The sequence below is a fragment of the Canis lupus genome, chromosome 21, assembly GCF_011100685.1.
Source record: "Canis lupus familiaris isolate Mischka breed German Shepherd chromosome 21, alternate assembly UU_Cfam_GSD_1.0, whole genome shotgun sequence".
In the NCBI taxonomy this organism is placed as follows: Eukaryota; Metazoa; Chordata; class Mammalia; order Carnivora; family Canidae; genus Canis; species Canis lupus.
The window spans coordinates 38,403,542-38,416,836 of record NC_049242.1 but is presented as its reverse complement, the minus strand read 5'-3'; the positions used below and the strand labels follow the sequence as shown (position 1 = coordinate 38,416,836).

The 13,295-nt window shown below is 41.7% G+C and overlaps 1 protein-coding gene across 1 annotated transcript; it reads left to right on the top strand.

Annotated features, from left to right (window-relative positions):
- Positions 1-711: 711 nt before the first annotated feature.
- On the top strand, positions 712-4,495 carry CRSP-2 (calcitonin receptor-stimulating peptide-2). The gene is given in 5 exon segments (NM_001002947.2): positions 712-812; positions 1,051-1,143; positions 1,400-1,537; positions 3,563-3,747; positions 4,327-4,495. Coding segments are annotated over 3 exon segments (384 nt in total). The 5' UTR covers positions 712-812; positions 1,051-1,057; the 3' UTR covers positions 3,723-3,747; positions 4,327-4,495.
- The last annotated feature ends 8,800 nt before the right edge of the window (positions 4,496-13,295 follow it).

Genomic DNA, 13,295 nt, shown 5'->3' with positions numbered 1-13,295 from the left:
ATGGTGGGAATCTGGAAAATTGAGACCGCGATTTCACTGAATCCTCCATGTGGACCTGAGGGCTCTTCTAAATCCCTCCTTAGCTAGAGAACAGACACGTTGCTACTAATGAGAACATTTTGTCAGGATGAGACTTTGGTCCCCATTTGGAAGATGCGTATAGTGAGGTGCTGGGAAGTTAATTGCCCTTGATCCTACTGCGTGAAACTGGAATAACTAGAATTCAGTTCTTCTGACAAACTTGTAGCTATTAGTTCCAACACCTGCCTTCCATGTTGTTAACCTTCCAAGCTCCACTGAGAGGGGGGATCAGGGTCAGACTTGGGGAGCCAGGATTCCCTGCCTCCGGAATCTTGCCCTAGAAGCCTGCACTGCTGGGGATGGAGAGGAGCACACGTTCAAACCCCAGCAGAAATGAACCATGACATCAAATTGCCCTCAACTTCCTGTTCATATTAAGGCTATTTTTCCTTGGTTCCCCCCACCCCCTATCCCTCTCCCTCCCTCCACCCCCATCAATGACCTCAATGCAAATACAAGTGGGTTGATCCCGCTGAGTGTTCTAGGTTATAGACGCAAATGGGTGACACAATCCATCAGATACTGAGATCTGTCTCCTCATTGGTTGCTCAGAGCTCCTGGACCCCCGCCCAGACCCAGATCGGCGGGAATAAGAGCAGCTGCTGGTGCTGGGAGGCAGCAGAGCCACTGCTCAGCTCAAGGGTCCCTGCCACATCCACGGTGCCATCGGACACCAACACTGCCACAGCTGCCACCGCCTGTGCTCCAAGCCACCGGCTGCCCGCAGACAGGTAATCCCGAGATTCCTGCTTGGTTGTGTGATTCTCTCTCCTTCTTCTCTCCCTCTTCTGCTTTCGTCTTTCTTGTAGCTGCTCTCCCTGCGTGCACAGACTACTGTCTGGGTCTCCTCATCACAAAATCTCTGTTACTCTGCAATTCATCTCAGGATCCTGCCCCAGGTAACACTGGACAATCTCATGAACTATGGACGTTTGAACTGTAAGTTATGGCATCACTGTTCTCTTTCAGAGGCGTCATGGGATTCTGGAAGTTGTCCCCGTTTCTGGCCATTGGTCTCCTGGTCATGTATCAAGCAGGCATCCTACAGGCTGCACCATTCAGGTAAGAGAATTCTGCTGGGAATGCACTCCCATCTTACTCTTAACACCAGTCTGTCTCTCTTGTGGTAAAAATTTAGCCCCCAGCTCTCAGGGGAAAATGGACATGGGACTCAGGCCCTTTCCACTAGGATTTGGGGTGACCACATCCTCAGAGGACTCACAAAAAGCAGAAAGCCTGGCTACTTATCCAGGAGAAGTGGCAGACAGAGACTCAGAACCTCCATTGTGCTTGTGCTTTGCTTGCTTTGTCTCTGTAGGTCTGCCTTGGAGAACCCACTGGAATCTGCTACACTCACTGAGGACGAAATATGCGTCCTACTGACTGCCGTGGTGAAGGACTATGTGCAGATGAAGGCTCGTGAGCTGCAGCAGGAGCAGGAGACTGAGGGCTCCAGGTGAGGCTCACCACCCTGTTCAGCTCAGGGCATCCCCTCCCTCCTGTCATGCCCAGGAAGGCATATCCCAAGAAAAAAGAGAGAACACAGCAGGACAGGAGGCCAGCACGCTGCCCCTGTTCACCTCAGCCTGGGGTCCAGCTGATCTCAGTCTCCACTGAAACTACAGGTCACACAGAGAGACTATGGTTAGAGCACACATAAAAAGATGCCTTTCTGAAAGCAGTTGGGGAAGGTATGAAGTCCCCCACTCTGGAAATTGGGCTGGCAATACTGAGGTTGCTTCCAGCATTGGAGGAGTTAGGACTGGTAAGTGTGAAGCCAGCAGATGGATCCCATATAGCTCAGGAAACTAGAAATTTGGTTTCTTGTAAACCTGCACATGGCCTCCTCTCCTACTTCATTACACATTTGCAAGGTGAAGCCAAAGGCCGTGCAGAAGATGGGGTCAAGTAGAGCAGGGTCCAAAGTAGGTCTGGGGTCCTTAGATGTGTAGGATTTGTGGAGACGCACATGTTGTCCTGGGGCCAGACCCTTCCCCAACATTACCTCCCAGGGTCCCCTGAGCTTGGAGCATGCTCCATCCCCTGGCTTGGCCCTGGCACCACCAGGTCAAAGGCGAGTGATGCACATGCAGCTACCATAAGGATCTCACTACACTGCATGAAGAACTGATGCACTGCAGCATGTGGAAAGTCAGAAAAGGCCACCTTTCCCCCACTACAGTCCTTCCCCATACTGTCCTGGCTTGGCAAACTCTAGGTTCTCCTAATGGAGGATATATGAGCTGCTCTCCTGCCTGCCCCTACAGCTACCACTCAAAGTGGCCCTCCCTGGTCCAGCCTTCTGTGCAATAGCCACAGGGGGCAGACCTGGTGCTTGGTACCACCTGGCATGTCTTTTCCCTGCAGCCTCGACTCCTTCCGAGCTAAGCGGTGCAGTAATCTGAGTACCTGTGTGCTGGGCACATACACACAGGACCTCAACAAGTTTCACACGTTCCCTCAGACTGCAATTGGGGTCGGAGCACCTGGCAAGAAAAGGGTCCTGGCCAGCAGCTTGGAGAGAGACCACCGCCCTCACATTGGCATGATCCAGGATGCCTACTAATCCCCTCCCTCTGCTTTCTAATTTCTTTCTTTCTATATTGTGATACGTGTGGTCCTCTCTGGTTGCTGGTATCAGTGGCTTTCTTTGTGGCAGTGGATGTCTGGACCCTCAGATGGGAGGAAAGCAAGATGTTCAGGCCAGAAGAGAATCACTCAGGAAGAGATGAGAAGTGGGGCTGGAGGTGGGGGACCCCTGTGACTCCCCCTGAGGAATCGCAGCCCTCTCTGTACTGCTTGCGAATGTGTTGGTCATTGGGGAATAAAAGGATATTTATAAGAAGACATGAGTGGTGGTGGTTATTGCTATGGCCACACCACAAGATTCAGGGTTTCAGGGACCTGTGCTTAGGAGTAGCCTTAGCCCAGTGGTAGCTGGATCCGGGGCACAGTGGGCAGTCCCTGTGGCCAACCTCAAGTGGGGGAACAGGAGCAGTAAGGAGCAGGTAAGCACCTCTGGGACTCAAGGCTCTAAAGTCTCTTCATCTTCCAGGTGAGTCTCAGGAATTTTTTTATTTCTAAGGAGGGATATTGGGTGCCTTTGAGTGGGAAGTGGCTTCTAGACAATCCTTGTGTTGGGGTCAGTGTGGGACCATAATTCTCTCTGTGTCATAGCCTTGCTTGAATTTTAGTTTATTTATACAAGAAAGAGAAGCTGTTACAGTTCTGAGTTCCATTCTCACTCACCCAAAGCCACTTTGGGGGGTGCTGACACCTCTGGGAATGTGTATGGGAGTGATCATGGCCTTTCCCCCAGCAGCCTATGTATTTCTGCAGTGATAGTTCTGTTTAGGGAAAATGTGAGGTTAACTGGTGCCTCTCAGAGCAATAATTTTACCATGACTATCCCAGGGCCAGATAGGATCTCTCTTTGACAGCCTCTCACTGATGGGCCCCTTTCTTCCATCCTACAAATCAGCCTCACTGCCCAGAAGAGCTCCTGCAAGGATGGCCCCTGTGTGACCAACCGTCTGGAAGGCTGGCTGGCCAGAGCTGAGCGCATGGTGAAAAACACCTTCATGCCCACCGATGTGGACCCTGAAGCCTTCGGGCACCAGCACAAGGAGCTTGCAGCCTGAGCAGTGACATGACCCCAGGAAGAAGGTGATTGCCCTTGTACTGTCAGATGGGAGGATGGAAAGCTGGGAATTGCAGGGGTGCAGTCCACACTGTAACCCTCTGTGGGCCAACCGAGTAGAAAAATCCACAGGGAATATGCCCACTCCGGTGTCTGGGAAGAGAACAGGCAGTCCCAGGAGCTGAAACTCCTAGAATCTGGGTTCATTCCCCTCCAAGTTACCAGTATTTCCCTGTGACAGTGAGATCATCTGCCAGCAAAGACAGATCTGTAGATTTCAATGACTGTCCCCTGCAGTTACAAGTGATCATTCTATCCTTTGAAAGGTAATGACATCCTCTGGGTGTAAACACTATACTGTCAGGTACCCCTGATTCAGAGCATACTCTTGGGATCAAGAACTGAGTTTGCCTTCTATTAGCTGTATGCCCCCTGCCCAGATGCTGTATTCGAGTGAGTTCCCCTATCTGTGAATCAAGGGCAACAATAGTACCAATTGCTGGTATTGTTATGAACAGTCAACGAGATAATAGATGTCCATATTTTCACAATTAATAAGTTACTAAATTCTGGCTGTGATTTTTTTTTTTTTTTTTTTTTTGCAGGTCACCATGAAGCGAACTCTACTTCTCTTAACTTATAATGAAAACAACTTATAGAATGCAGAGCATGGAAGACACATACATATGCATGCTTACTATTAAAACATTGTGTCTTGTTTGAAATAAAGTAAAACTAAATAAATAAACTAAATAAAACTTAAAGAGAATAAAATCAATGCAATTGCCTGGTGTGAAATCTTTTTGTACTCGATTACTTGATGAATACAACAGCCTGTCTCATTGGATTATCTGGTAGCAAAGATGGGCCCTGTCAGCCAACCTACAGATGTTGGCAATCCTGGTAAATCTTGGGGGGGGGGAGATGTGGAAAGCTGCCTGGTGGGTGTCTGGGGGCCCATGATCCATGCTGAGCCTGCACAAAACTGTGTGAAGAAATTTTGTCACTGGTGAACTTCATCAAGATAAGAAAGGGTTTTCGATCCACTTAAAAGGCATCCCTCCTGCTATTTGTGGTGTTTTTCCCAGGAAAGCCTAAAGACCTGTGAAGGCTTTATTGACCAGGATGATCCATGAAGCAAATGCAACATGCTTGGGGTGGGATGGGTCCTCAGTGTCCTATCATTTTGGCTTTTAGGATAATACCCTTAATGGAATTAGAACTCTATACATCTGAAAGGCAATTCTCCTTTACCTTCAGAGTTCCCTGGTGCCCAGCACCAGAGGTTATCTGTGTAATTCCCCTTGACTCAGGTTTGCCCTTATCCATCTCTCCCTTTCCTGCCCATAAGCACCCCTCCTCCACCCCATAGCCCACAAAGCCCTTTACAAACAATGGCTCGGAGTCTGAGATGCAGTCACAGACCAGCAGGCCTGGAAAGGTCATCAGGTGTCACCCAGTTCAACTTTTCTTATTCTCTGGGGTGCTGAGAAGAAAAGCATGGTGCTCAAAACGCTGCGATATGTGTAACAGAGACATTCCCACACCCAACGAGTACTCATCGAGTGGCTGCTATTTGGTGGACACTATTCCAGGCACCAGGACTACAGCAATGAACAGAAGGGACCAAACCTCCTGCATTCTAACTGGGAGAAATTAGGGGGACATGTGCTGTGGCATCGGAGATGTACTGGATGTACTGGAAGGAGTCTGGGATGTCCGAGTTTAATGCCTGATCTGATGTAGGAATTTCCCAGACTCAGCATCCCTGGCATCTGCTGGGACTGTCAGTAACATGCTGCTGACTGCCTCCCAGGGTGACTGTGTGGCCAGGTTCACTGGTGGATGGTCAGTTAGGTGAGGTAGTTTACTTGGATAAGTCACCCCCTTCTACCCATCGATTCTAGTTATTTCCTTAGGAGCCCATAGAATTATGACCCTCGTCCCCATTCAGTCTATACTCCACACTGTCACCCACTGTTGCTGTAAATCACCCAAATGTCTCCTTTATGCAGAAAGTACTCCACTGACTGCCCATTCCATGGAGTAGACACCTAGGGCACTGCAGTGACTTCTGAGGTCCACATTGGTCTTCCCTCCCCTCCTCTCACCACCACTGCCATGACCTGCCTGGCCTCATCTTCATCTTCCCTCTCATACACTGGCCTTCTTACTATTCTTCATCCCCACCCTTTGGCACCAACCCCCTCATGTTTTTGCTCTCGCTGTACCTGTTGCAAAATGCCCTCCACCCCATGACTCCATGTCTTCTAGATCACACTGAAATGTCATCTATTCTAGCCATCCTTTCTAAATTATACCTCATCTTTCCAATACACCCTAATCCTCTTCTCTGCCTTATGTTTTCTCTTTACCACTTAGTACCTTCTATATATTAAATATAATATATTTTTAATGTTCATTTAATTAATGTTGGTACCCCATTCCATCAATAATATAAGTTTTACATGGTCAGGGATTGGTTATTTTAACAAAATAATGTTAATTTCTGAATTCCCAATACACAGAACAGTATTGCTCGGCATAAGGTATCATCAAATATTTATTTATTGAGTGAATGAGAGAATGGAGTTATGTCTTCTCTTTTATGGTCATGGTCAACTCTCAGGTCCCCTCTTGGCCTGATTTTCTTCAGGACAAACTGTCCAAGGGCCTTCATCTTCATCAATTCAGACACCTGGACAGTGAACCGTCCAAATGTCTGGATCCTTCTGCAATGGCCACCAGTTATCAGTGACCCTGCATCCTGCCTGAAGACCTCCACCAGGCCTCATACTTTGTTTTCAGCACCCTTCTTGCCCTACAATGCTCCTCCTCCAGGTTCATCTGACCAGCGTTTCTTCCTCCCATGCTGTCAACAAGGCAGACAGGCAAGGTGCTCTCATTAGACTAGGTAAGTAAGTTTAAATCAGAAGGGGAAATTATTGAGAAATCACTTTAGTCTGGGATCCAAGGTAACTTCACCAATACTGAAGCTAATACTGCATTGAATTCCCACCAGCACTCTGGATACTTCTCCAGAGCTGACTCTGAGCTCACAGATTAAGAGTGCCACTAATGAACCTTCAAACCTCAACATATGGTATACTGGCTCAAAACCCTAAGAAGCTATGGAAGGAGTGGGTAAGGAATTAAAGTACAACGTGGACAGACAGAAGCCTTTTGTTTGGCTGGAGCATCAGTTTTTACAACTCAAAATCCACACGGGCCTTTGTAGCAGAACAATGTCTTTTGGTATAAGCCTCATGCCAAACACTCAGAGCTAGAGGATATATGCCTTAGCTGAATGAATTATCACTCGCAAGTCTTCACTATGCTATGGTAATTTACATATGCTTAGTCTTGCCATGGCCCCATGGTAGGTGGAATGGACATTTCCGTCTCTTGATTTGGGGTTTAGCCAAGGAACTTGCTTAGGCTGATGGGATTTGGTAGATGTGGTATAAGCTGAGGCTTGAAATGTGTTTATGTGGTTAGGTTTTGTGCTCGTTATACTGCCATTACCCCAAAAAGTACAGGCTTAGGTGTCTTTTGACCTTTTTGCCTGGATCCCAAAATGTGGTCTGGATCCCTGCCCTGCAGTCTAGACCCACATGCGGCCAACATTAGTGGAGACTATCCTCAACCCCTACTACATGCCCATGACCAAGGGAAGTTAAGTATTTGCTCTTGTTAGCCACATAATATTTATGTAATATTGCCATGGCAAAAGCTAACTGGTACATGTGATTCAGGAATGTTATAAAGTGAATGTGTCCCCTATAATCCATATGTTGAAGCTCTCACCCCCAATTTGACTGTATTTGGAGATAGGGCGTTTAGGGAGCAGTTAAGAGTAAGTGAGGTTGTAAGGATAGGATCCCGATCTGATATGACTGCTGTCCTTATGAAAACACAGAGAGATATCAGACATCTCTCTTTCCCTCTCCAGATACACACAGAGAAGGGGCCTAGAGGGGACACAGTGAGTGGATGGCCATTTGTAAGACAGGAAGTGAAACTTCACCATATAGAAACGCAGATGGGACTTTGATATCACTTTTCCAATATCCAGAATGAAAGAAAATATTTTTCTGTTGTTAAGCCACCCAGCCTGTGCCATTCTATAATGATTGCGAGAGCAGACTAATACAGGGATCATTAGTTGTTGGAATTATTTTTAGTATCACAGCTTGTTTTTCTTCCTATTGAGATTTTGGGCTTTATGTCAATTTGCTAAATATCCAAATTAGCAATTTTACTTTTTTCTTTTTATGAGTTCATTTTCATTTTTTCTCCTTAAAATCATCTGAAAGAATGTCCATTTTGTTTTGGTTCCAATCTCCTGCTGCTAAAACTGGATAATCTGTACCATAGATAATGAAGTTTGGTTTACTCATATAATAGATATATACAACACACATAGAACAGTAAATATAGATATCTGTATCAATCTGGATAAATCTCTTCTATAATGTTGAGTATAAAATAAAGCAAGTTTCAAAGAACACATCCCAGATAATACTATTTGTATTGAATTTAAAACATGTATAGCATTACTATACAAAATCTATGGGGATATATATATATATTATATATATATACACACATACAGTCATTCACAGAAAGGATAAGCATCACATTTTTTTTTAAAAGTAATTTTATGCGGTCAGAAGGAAATGTCAATAAGAGGAATATTTAGGGGATCCCTGGGTGGCGCAGCGGTTTGGCGCCTGCCTTTGGCCCAGGGCGCGATCCTGGAGTCCCGAAATCGAATCCCACGTCGGGCTCCCGGTGCATGGAGCCTGCTTCTCCCTCTGCCTGTGTCTCTGCCTCTCTCTCTCTCTGTGACTATCATAAATAAATAAAAATTTAAAAAAAAAAAAAAGAGGAATATTTAGTCAGCACCCAGAAAGGTTTTGTTTTATTATGTAAGCTGGGTAGTTGGTATATATGAATTGTCATGATATTTGTGTTTAGTAGGAATAAATTTCATAGTTTTTATATTTTTATATTACATATTTTAAATTAAGTCAACTGTCATAATTTTTTTAAGTGTGAATTTTAAATACCAAAAGAAGATCTGTTCTGTTCAATGGAAAGCATGAAAAATACCCCCAATATATACAATGAATCCATAATTGAGTAGAGATGGTAGTAATAAATACTCATGTAGCTTTAATACTGGTATATTAGGGTTACCAATTCAGATCCAAGACTACCAGGTTGCATTTTTTTTTCAAGAATCCAACAATGTTCTTTCCATGAGAGAAACATTTAAGACAAAAGGACTGAGAATTGATTAAAATAGATGAATAGTAAAAGATATGTGACAAATATCAATAAAAATAGTAGAGTAAGTTTGTAATATATGATCAAAATAGAATTCAAGGCAGAAAACCTTAAGAAAAAATGGAAAGGTGTTATTTGATGGGAAAAGGAACCAAATGGCAAGATATTTTGGTAATAGACACACATGCATCCAACAACATGTCCTCGAATTATGTGAAACAAAAACAGATAGAACTGCTGGTGAAATATGTGTATCAAGAATTCTCGTTATGGAATGAATGTACCCCACAAATAAGCCATTAGGTTTAGGATTCACCTCCAAATGCATGGTTTAATGTTGGCTCTGCAAATACCCCATGACAATATGATAGGTTTGAGAAAATAGTGTTTACAATCACAAAGATGTAATAAAGTATATCAATAAAAAGATTATATCTACTTTTCTAAACCCATTCATTAAATAAACCAATATGTCTCACATTGATTTCTAACACTATCCTTATATGCTGATCTCCTTCTGGCCTGTCTTTTCTCCTCCATTGAGAATTGTCTAAGTACTAGTAATATGTCTTCATTACTAGTAGGACAAAGGTACTTCATACTTCTCTTTTTCAAAATGCTCTTGGCAATTTTTATACATTTATTCTTCCAGGAGAAAGTTAGACTAATTGCCAGTTGTTGTTTTTTTTAATCCTGTTTGGATTTTAGTTGGGACTGGGTTTTCCAGGTACACAATTTTATCATCCTTATATAATAGTAAATCTTAGTTCATAGATTTGTTCTTTTCGTATCATGTACAACTTCCTGACAATGTTGAGACACAAATGATTATAGGTATCCCTGAAGATGAAGGCTATTGATTTCAAACACAGCTTCTTTGTCATCCTAAGAAAGTGTCTTTCTTCTTATTGCATACCAAGAGAGAGTTTTTAAAATAAATGAATATTAAATTTTATCAAAGTATCTTTTGGTACTAACTACAGAATCTTAGGGCTTTTCTCCTCTGACTTACTATCATGATAATATATTTCCAAGCATAGAACCTAATAATAATTAATATTTCTGAGTACTTACTACATGCTAGACTATAGTAAATGCTTCACAGAATTAACTCTTGTAATCTTTACAAGGATTGCTTAAGTAGAGAGTATCATAGATCCATTTTATGGGTGAAGAAACTGAGATACAGAGACATTAAACAGGTTAACCAAAGCCATATGGTTATCAGATGCATATCAAGATGTAAAACTATTCGTAGGCTATCTAGCTCCAGAGTCTGGTGTCTTAAATCACTACACTGCTTCTTGATAAACTCTACTTGGTCAGAAAATATGTAATAAAATATACTTCCAAATTCAGTGTGTTTGTGATTTATTAAGGATTTTGTACTACCATTGTTAAGTTTAATATTAGGGCTATGCTAATATCATCCAATGAGTTAGCAAACTTTTGAATTTTTAGTGTTTCATATCAATGTAAAAAGCATGAAACTCAGCTCAAGACTTTATATAATTCAACTGTTAAACTTTCTCATATAGTTCCTTTAGGTTTAGGTTTTCTCAGGGAGTTCTTAAGGTTTTCAGTTTCAGCTATGCTTATTCTACTCTATTGTTATACTATTTATTTTATTCTATCTATTCTTGTTTTACCTATATTTCTGTGAAATTTGCTATTTTGAATTTTTTGATGTGTTAGCAAATTGTACTTTCATTATAATTCAAAATCTTCATATTTGACATTATATCTTTCTTTTCATTCTGGATGTGGTATATCTGCATTTTCTCTTTACGTTTCCCTCAGTTTATTGGAAATTTCTTTTTAATTGAGCTTTTTAAGTAAGCGTTTTAATATTAATTTTTCAACACTGCTATCTTTCTTCTCTTTAATTCACTCCTTTCTTTGCTGATCACTTATTCCCTTCTCCCACATAATTGTTGAAGACTATATTGAGCTGGTCTCTTCCTAGATTTCTGAGTTGAATTATTAAATTAAACTGCACATATTCTCTTTGTCTTACTTGCATGTAACCACTTCTTCCCACCCCCTCTGACTTCCTGATCCAGGTCTCCATCATGTTTGACATGAACTATAACAACAACCTCCCAACTGATCCTTTTCATATAGACACTTCGGAGTGATTCTTGCCAAATGTAAGTCATATTGCTTCTATCCTCTGCTCAAAACCTTCCACAGATTCCCCATCTCACTTAGAGTCAAAGTCAAAGTCTTCAGGGTAGCTGAAGAGGTACTGCATGATCTGACCCCATATCATTTCTCTCATCTCCCCACCTGCCTAACTAACCCACTGCCTATTTCATTCCCAGCTTCCTCAGGGCCTTGGAACTGTGTTCTCTGCCTACAATGCTATGCCCCCAATTCCTGCACGCCTGACTCCTCTCCCTTCCCTCAGAATTCTGATGCAACATCACCTTCTCAGGACTGTCTTCCGAGTACTGTACACAAAATGACATCCCTCTCTGAACACTCTCCATCCACCTTATTTGGCCTTATTTTACCCAAAAGTTTTATCACCGTGTGAGATATTATATATCTATAGGGGGGTTTTGCTCACTGTAATTCCACTAGCATGTCACTCAATGAAGGAAGTTAGATTTTTCTCAACCTATATCCCTGGAGCATAGAAAAAAATCTAGAATAGTGTAACCCTTCAATGACTATTTGTTGGCTGAATAAGTAAATTAGGAAACTCTGTAAGTTTTACTCTGACTTTATTTTTAACCATGCATCATGTTCTGAGATGTGAAGTTCTCATTTTGAAAACTGTCTTTAGGGACTCCTGGGTGGCTCAGCCTTTGAGTGTCAGCCTTAGGCCCAGGGTATGATGGTGCAGTCCCTGGACTGAGTCCCACATCGAGCTCTCTGCATGGAGCCTGCTTCTCTCTCTGCCTGTGTCTCTGCCTCTCTCTGTGTGTGTCTCTCAAGAATAAAGAAATATAATCTTTAAAAAGAAAACTGCCTTTAATTTTTCTTTTGATATTTTCTTTAACTCAAAGGTAATTTAGTAGATAGATTTCAAATTTAAAATAGCTTTTAAGGTTACCCTTCAATGATTTAATTCCAGGTTCTTTTGCATCGAGGTTTGATAGTGATCTTTAGAATTTTTTGCTTGAGAAATTTATTGAGATTTTCTATCAGGCTTATTATGTGATCCTTTCCCACAAATGTTTTAAAGATAACAGAAAATATTCTTAGTATTAATTCCTGAGGTAAAAACTTTTATATCAATAACTAGCTAGCTAGCTATGGATATGTAATTAAAGCAAATAATTATAATATTCTTATATATTATGTTTGCCTGTGTAGTTGATCTTGCAAAGACAAAGAGAAGGCAATACATTTTCTAAGTATATTTAATTTCTGTGAATTATCCCTGCTATACTCCTAAAAATATTTAGTTTACATATGATAATTTTTCTTAGTTTTAAAAGCAACATTCATGAGGTAAAAATTATATAATATAAAATTATACACATGAATTATACTTCCATGAGTTTTAGTGCAAGTGTTCCATAAAACTAATATCATTATCACTACAACAAAAGATAGAAAATATCTCCATCATCCCAGAACATTTCTGATGCCACTTTGAAGTCCATATCTCCCAAAGCCCTATTCCTCATCCAATCACTGATTGATTTCTATCACTGTTGATTCATTTTTCCATAGGCAAATGATATGTACTCTCTTGCATCTAGCTTCTTTCTGTCAGCATCATCTTTGGGAGACTTATTTACATTGTTGCATGTATCACATACAACTATTTGGGGGACATTAAGTGGGTATTAATTGGCTCTTAATGCTCAAGGATTGGGATGAAAGAGTTAAGTAGTATTCCATTATATACCAAAATTCATTGAATGGACACACATATTATTTCCAGTTTCTGTTGTTATGTATGACACTTTTATGAACATTCATGTACACATGTTTCTATGACAGGTCACAGTCATTTCTCTTGGATAAGTAGCAAGAAATTACATGGCAAATGCCTATTTTAACTAAATTGACTGTACCAGTTACAAATGGCTATGCCATTTTATACTCTCATGTCAAGCAGCAGAAATTTATAATCATTTGCCCTGTTCCCCAATTCCTTGACAAGGCTTGATATTCTCAGCCTTCTCAATGGTAGCTATTCTTAAAATATTGTGGCAGTACCTCATTATAGATTTTAATATTTATTTCCCTAATTATTAGTGATAATTGAGGATCTTCTCGTGTACTTTTGTTTTATCCACTTACCTTCATTTGTGAAGTTCCA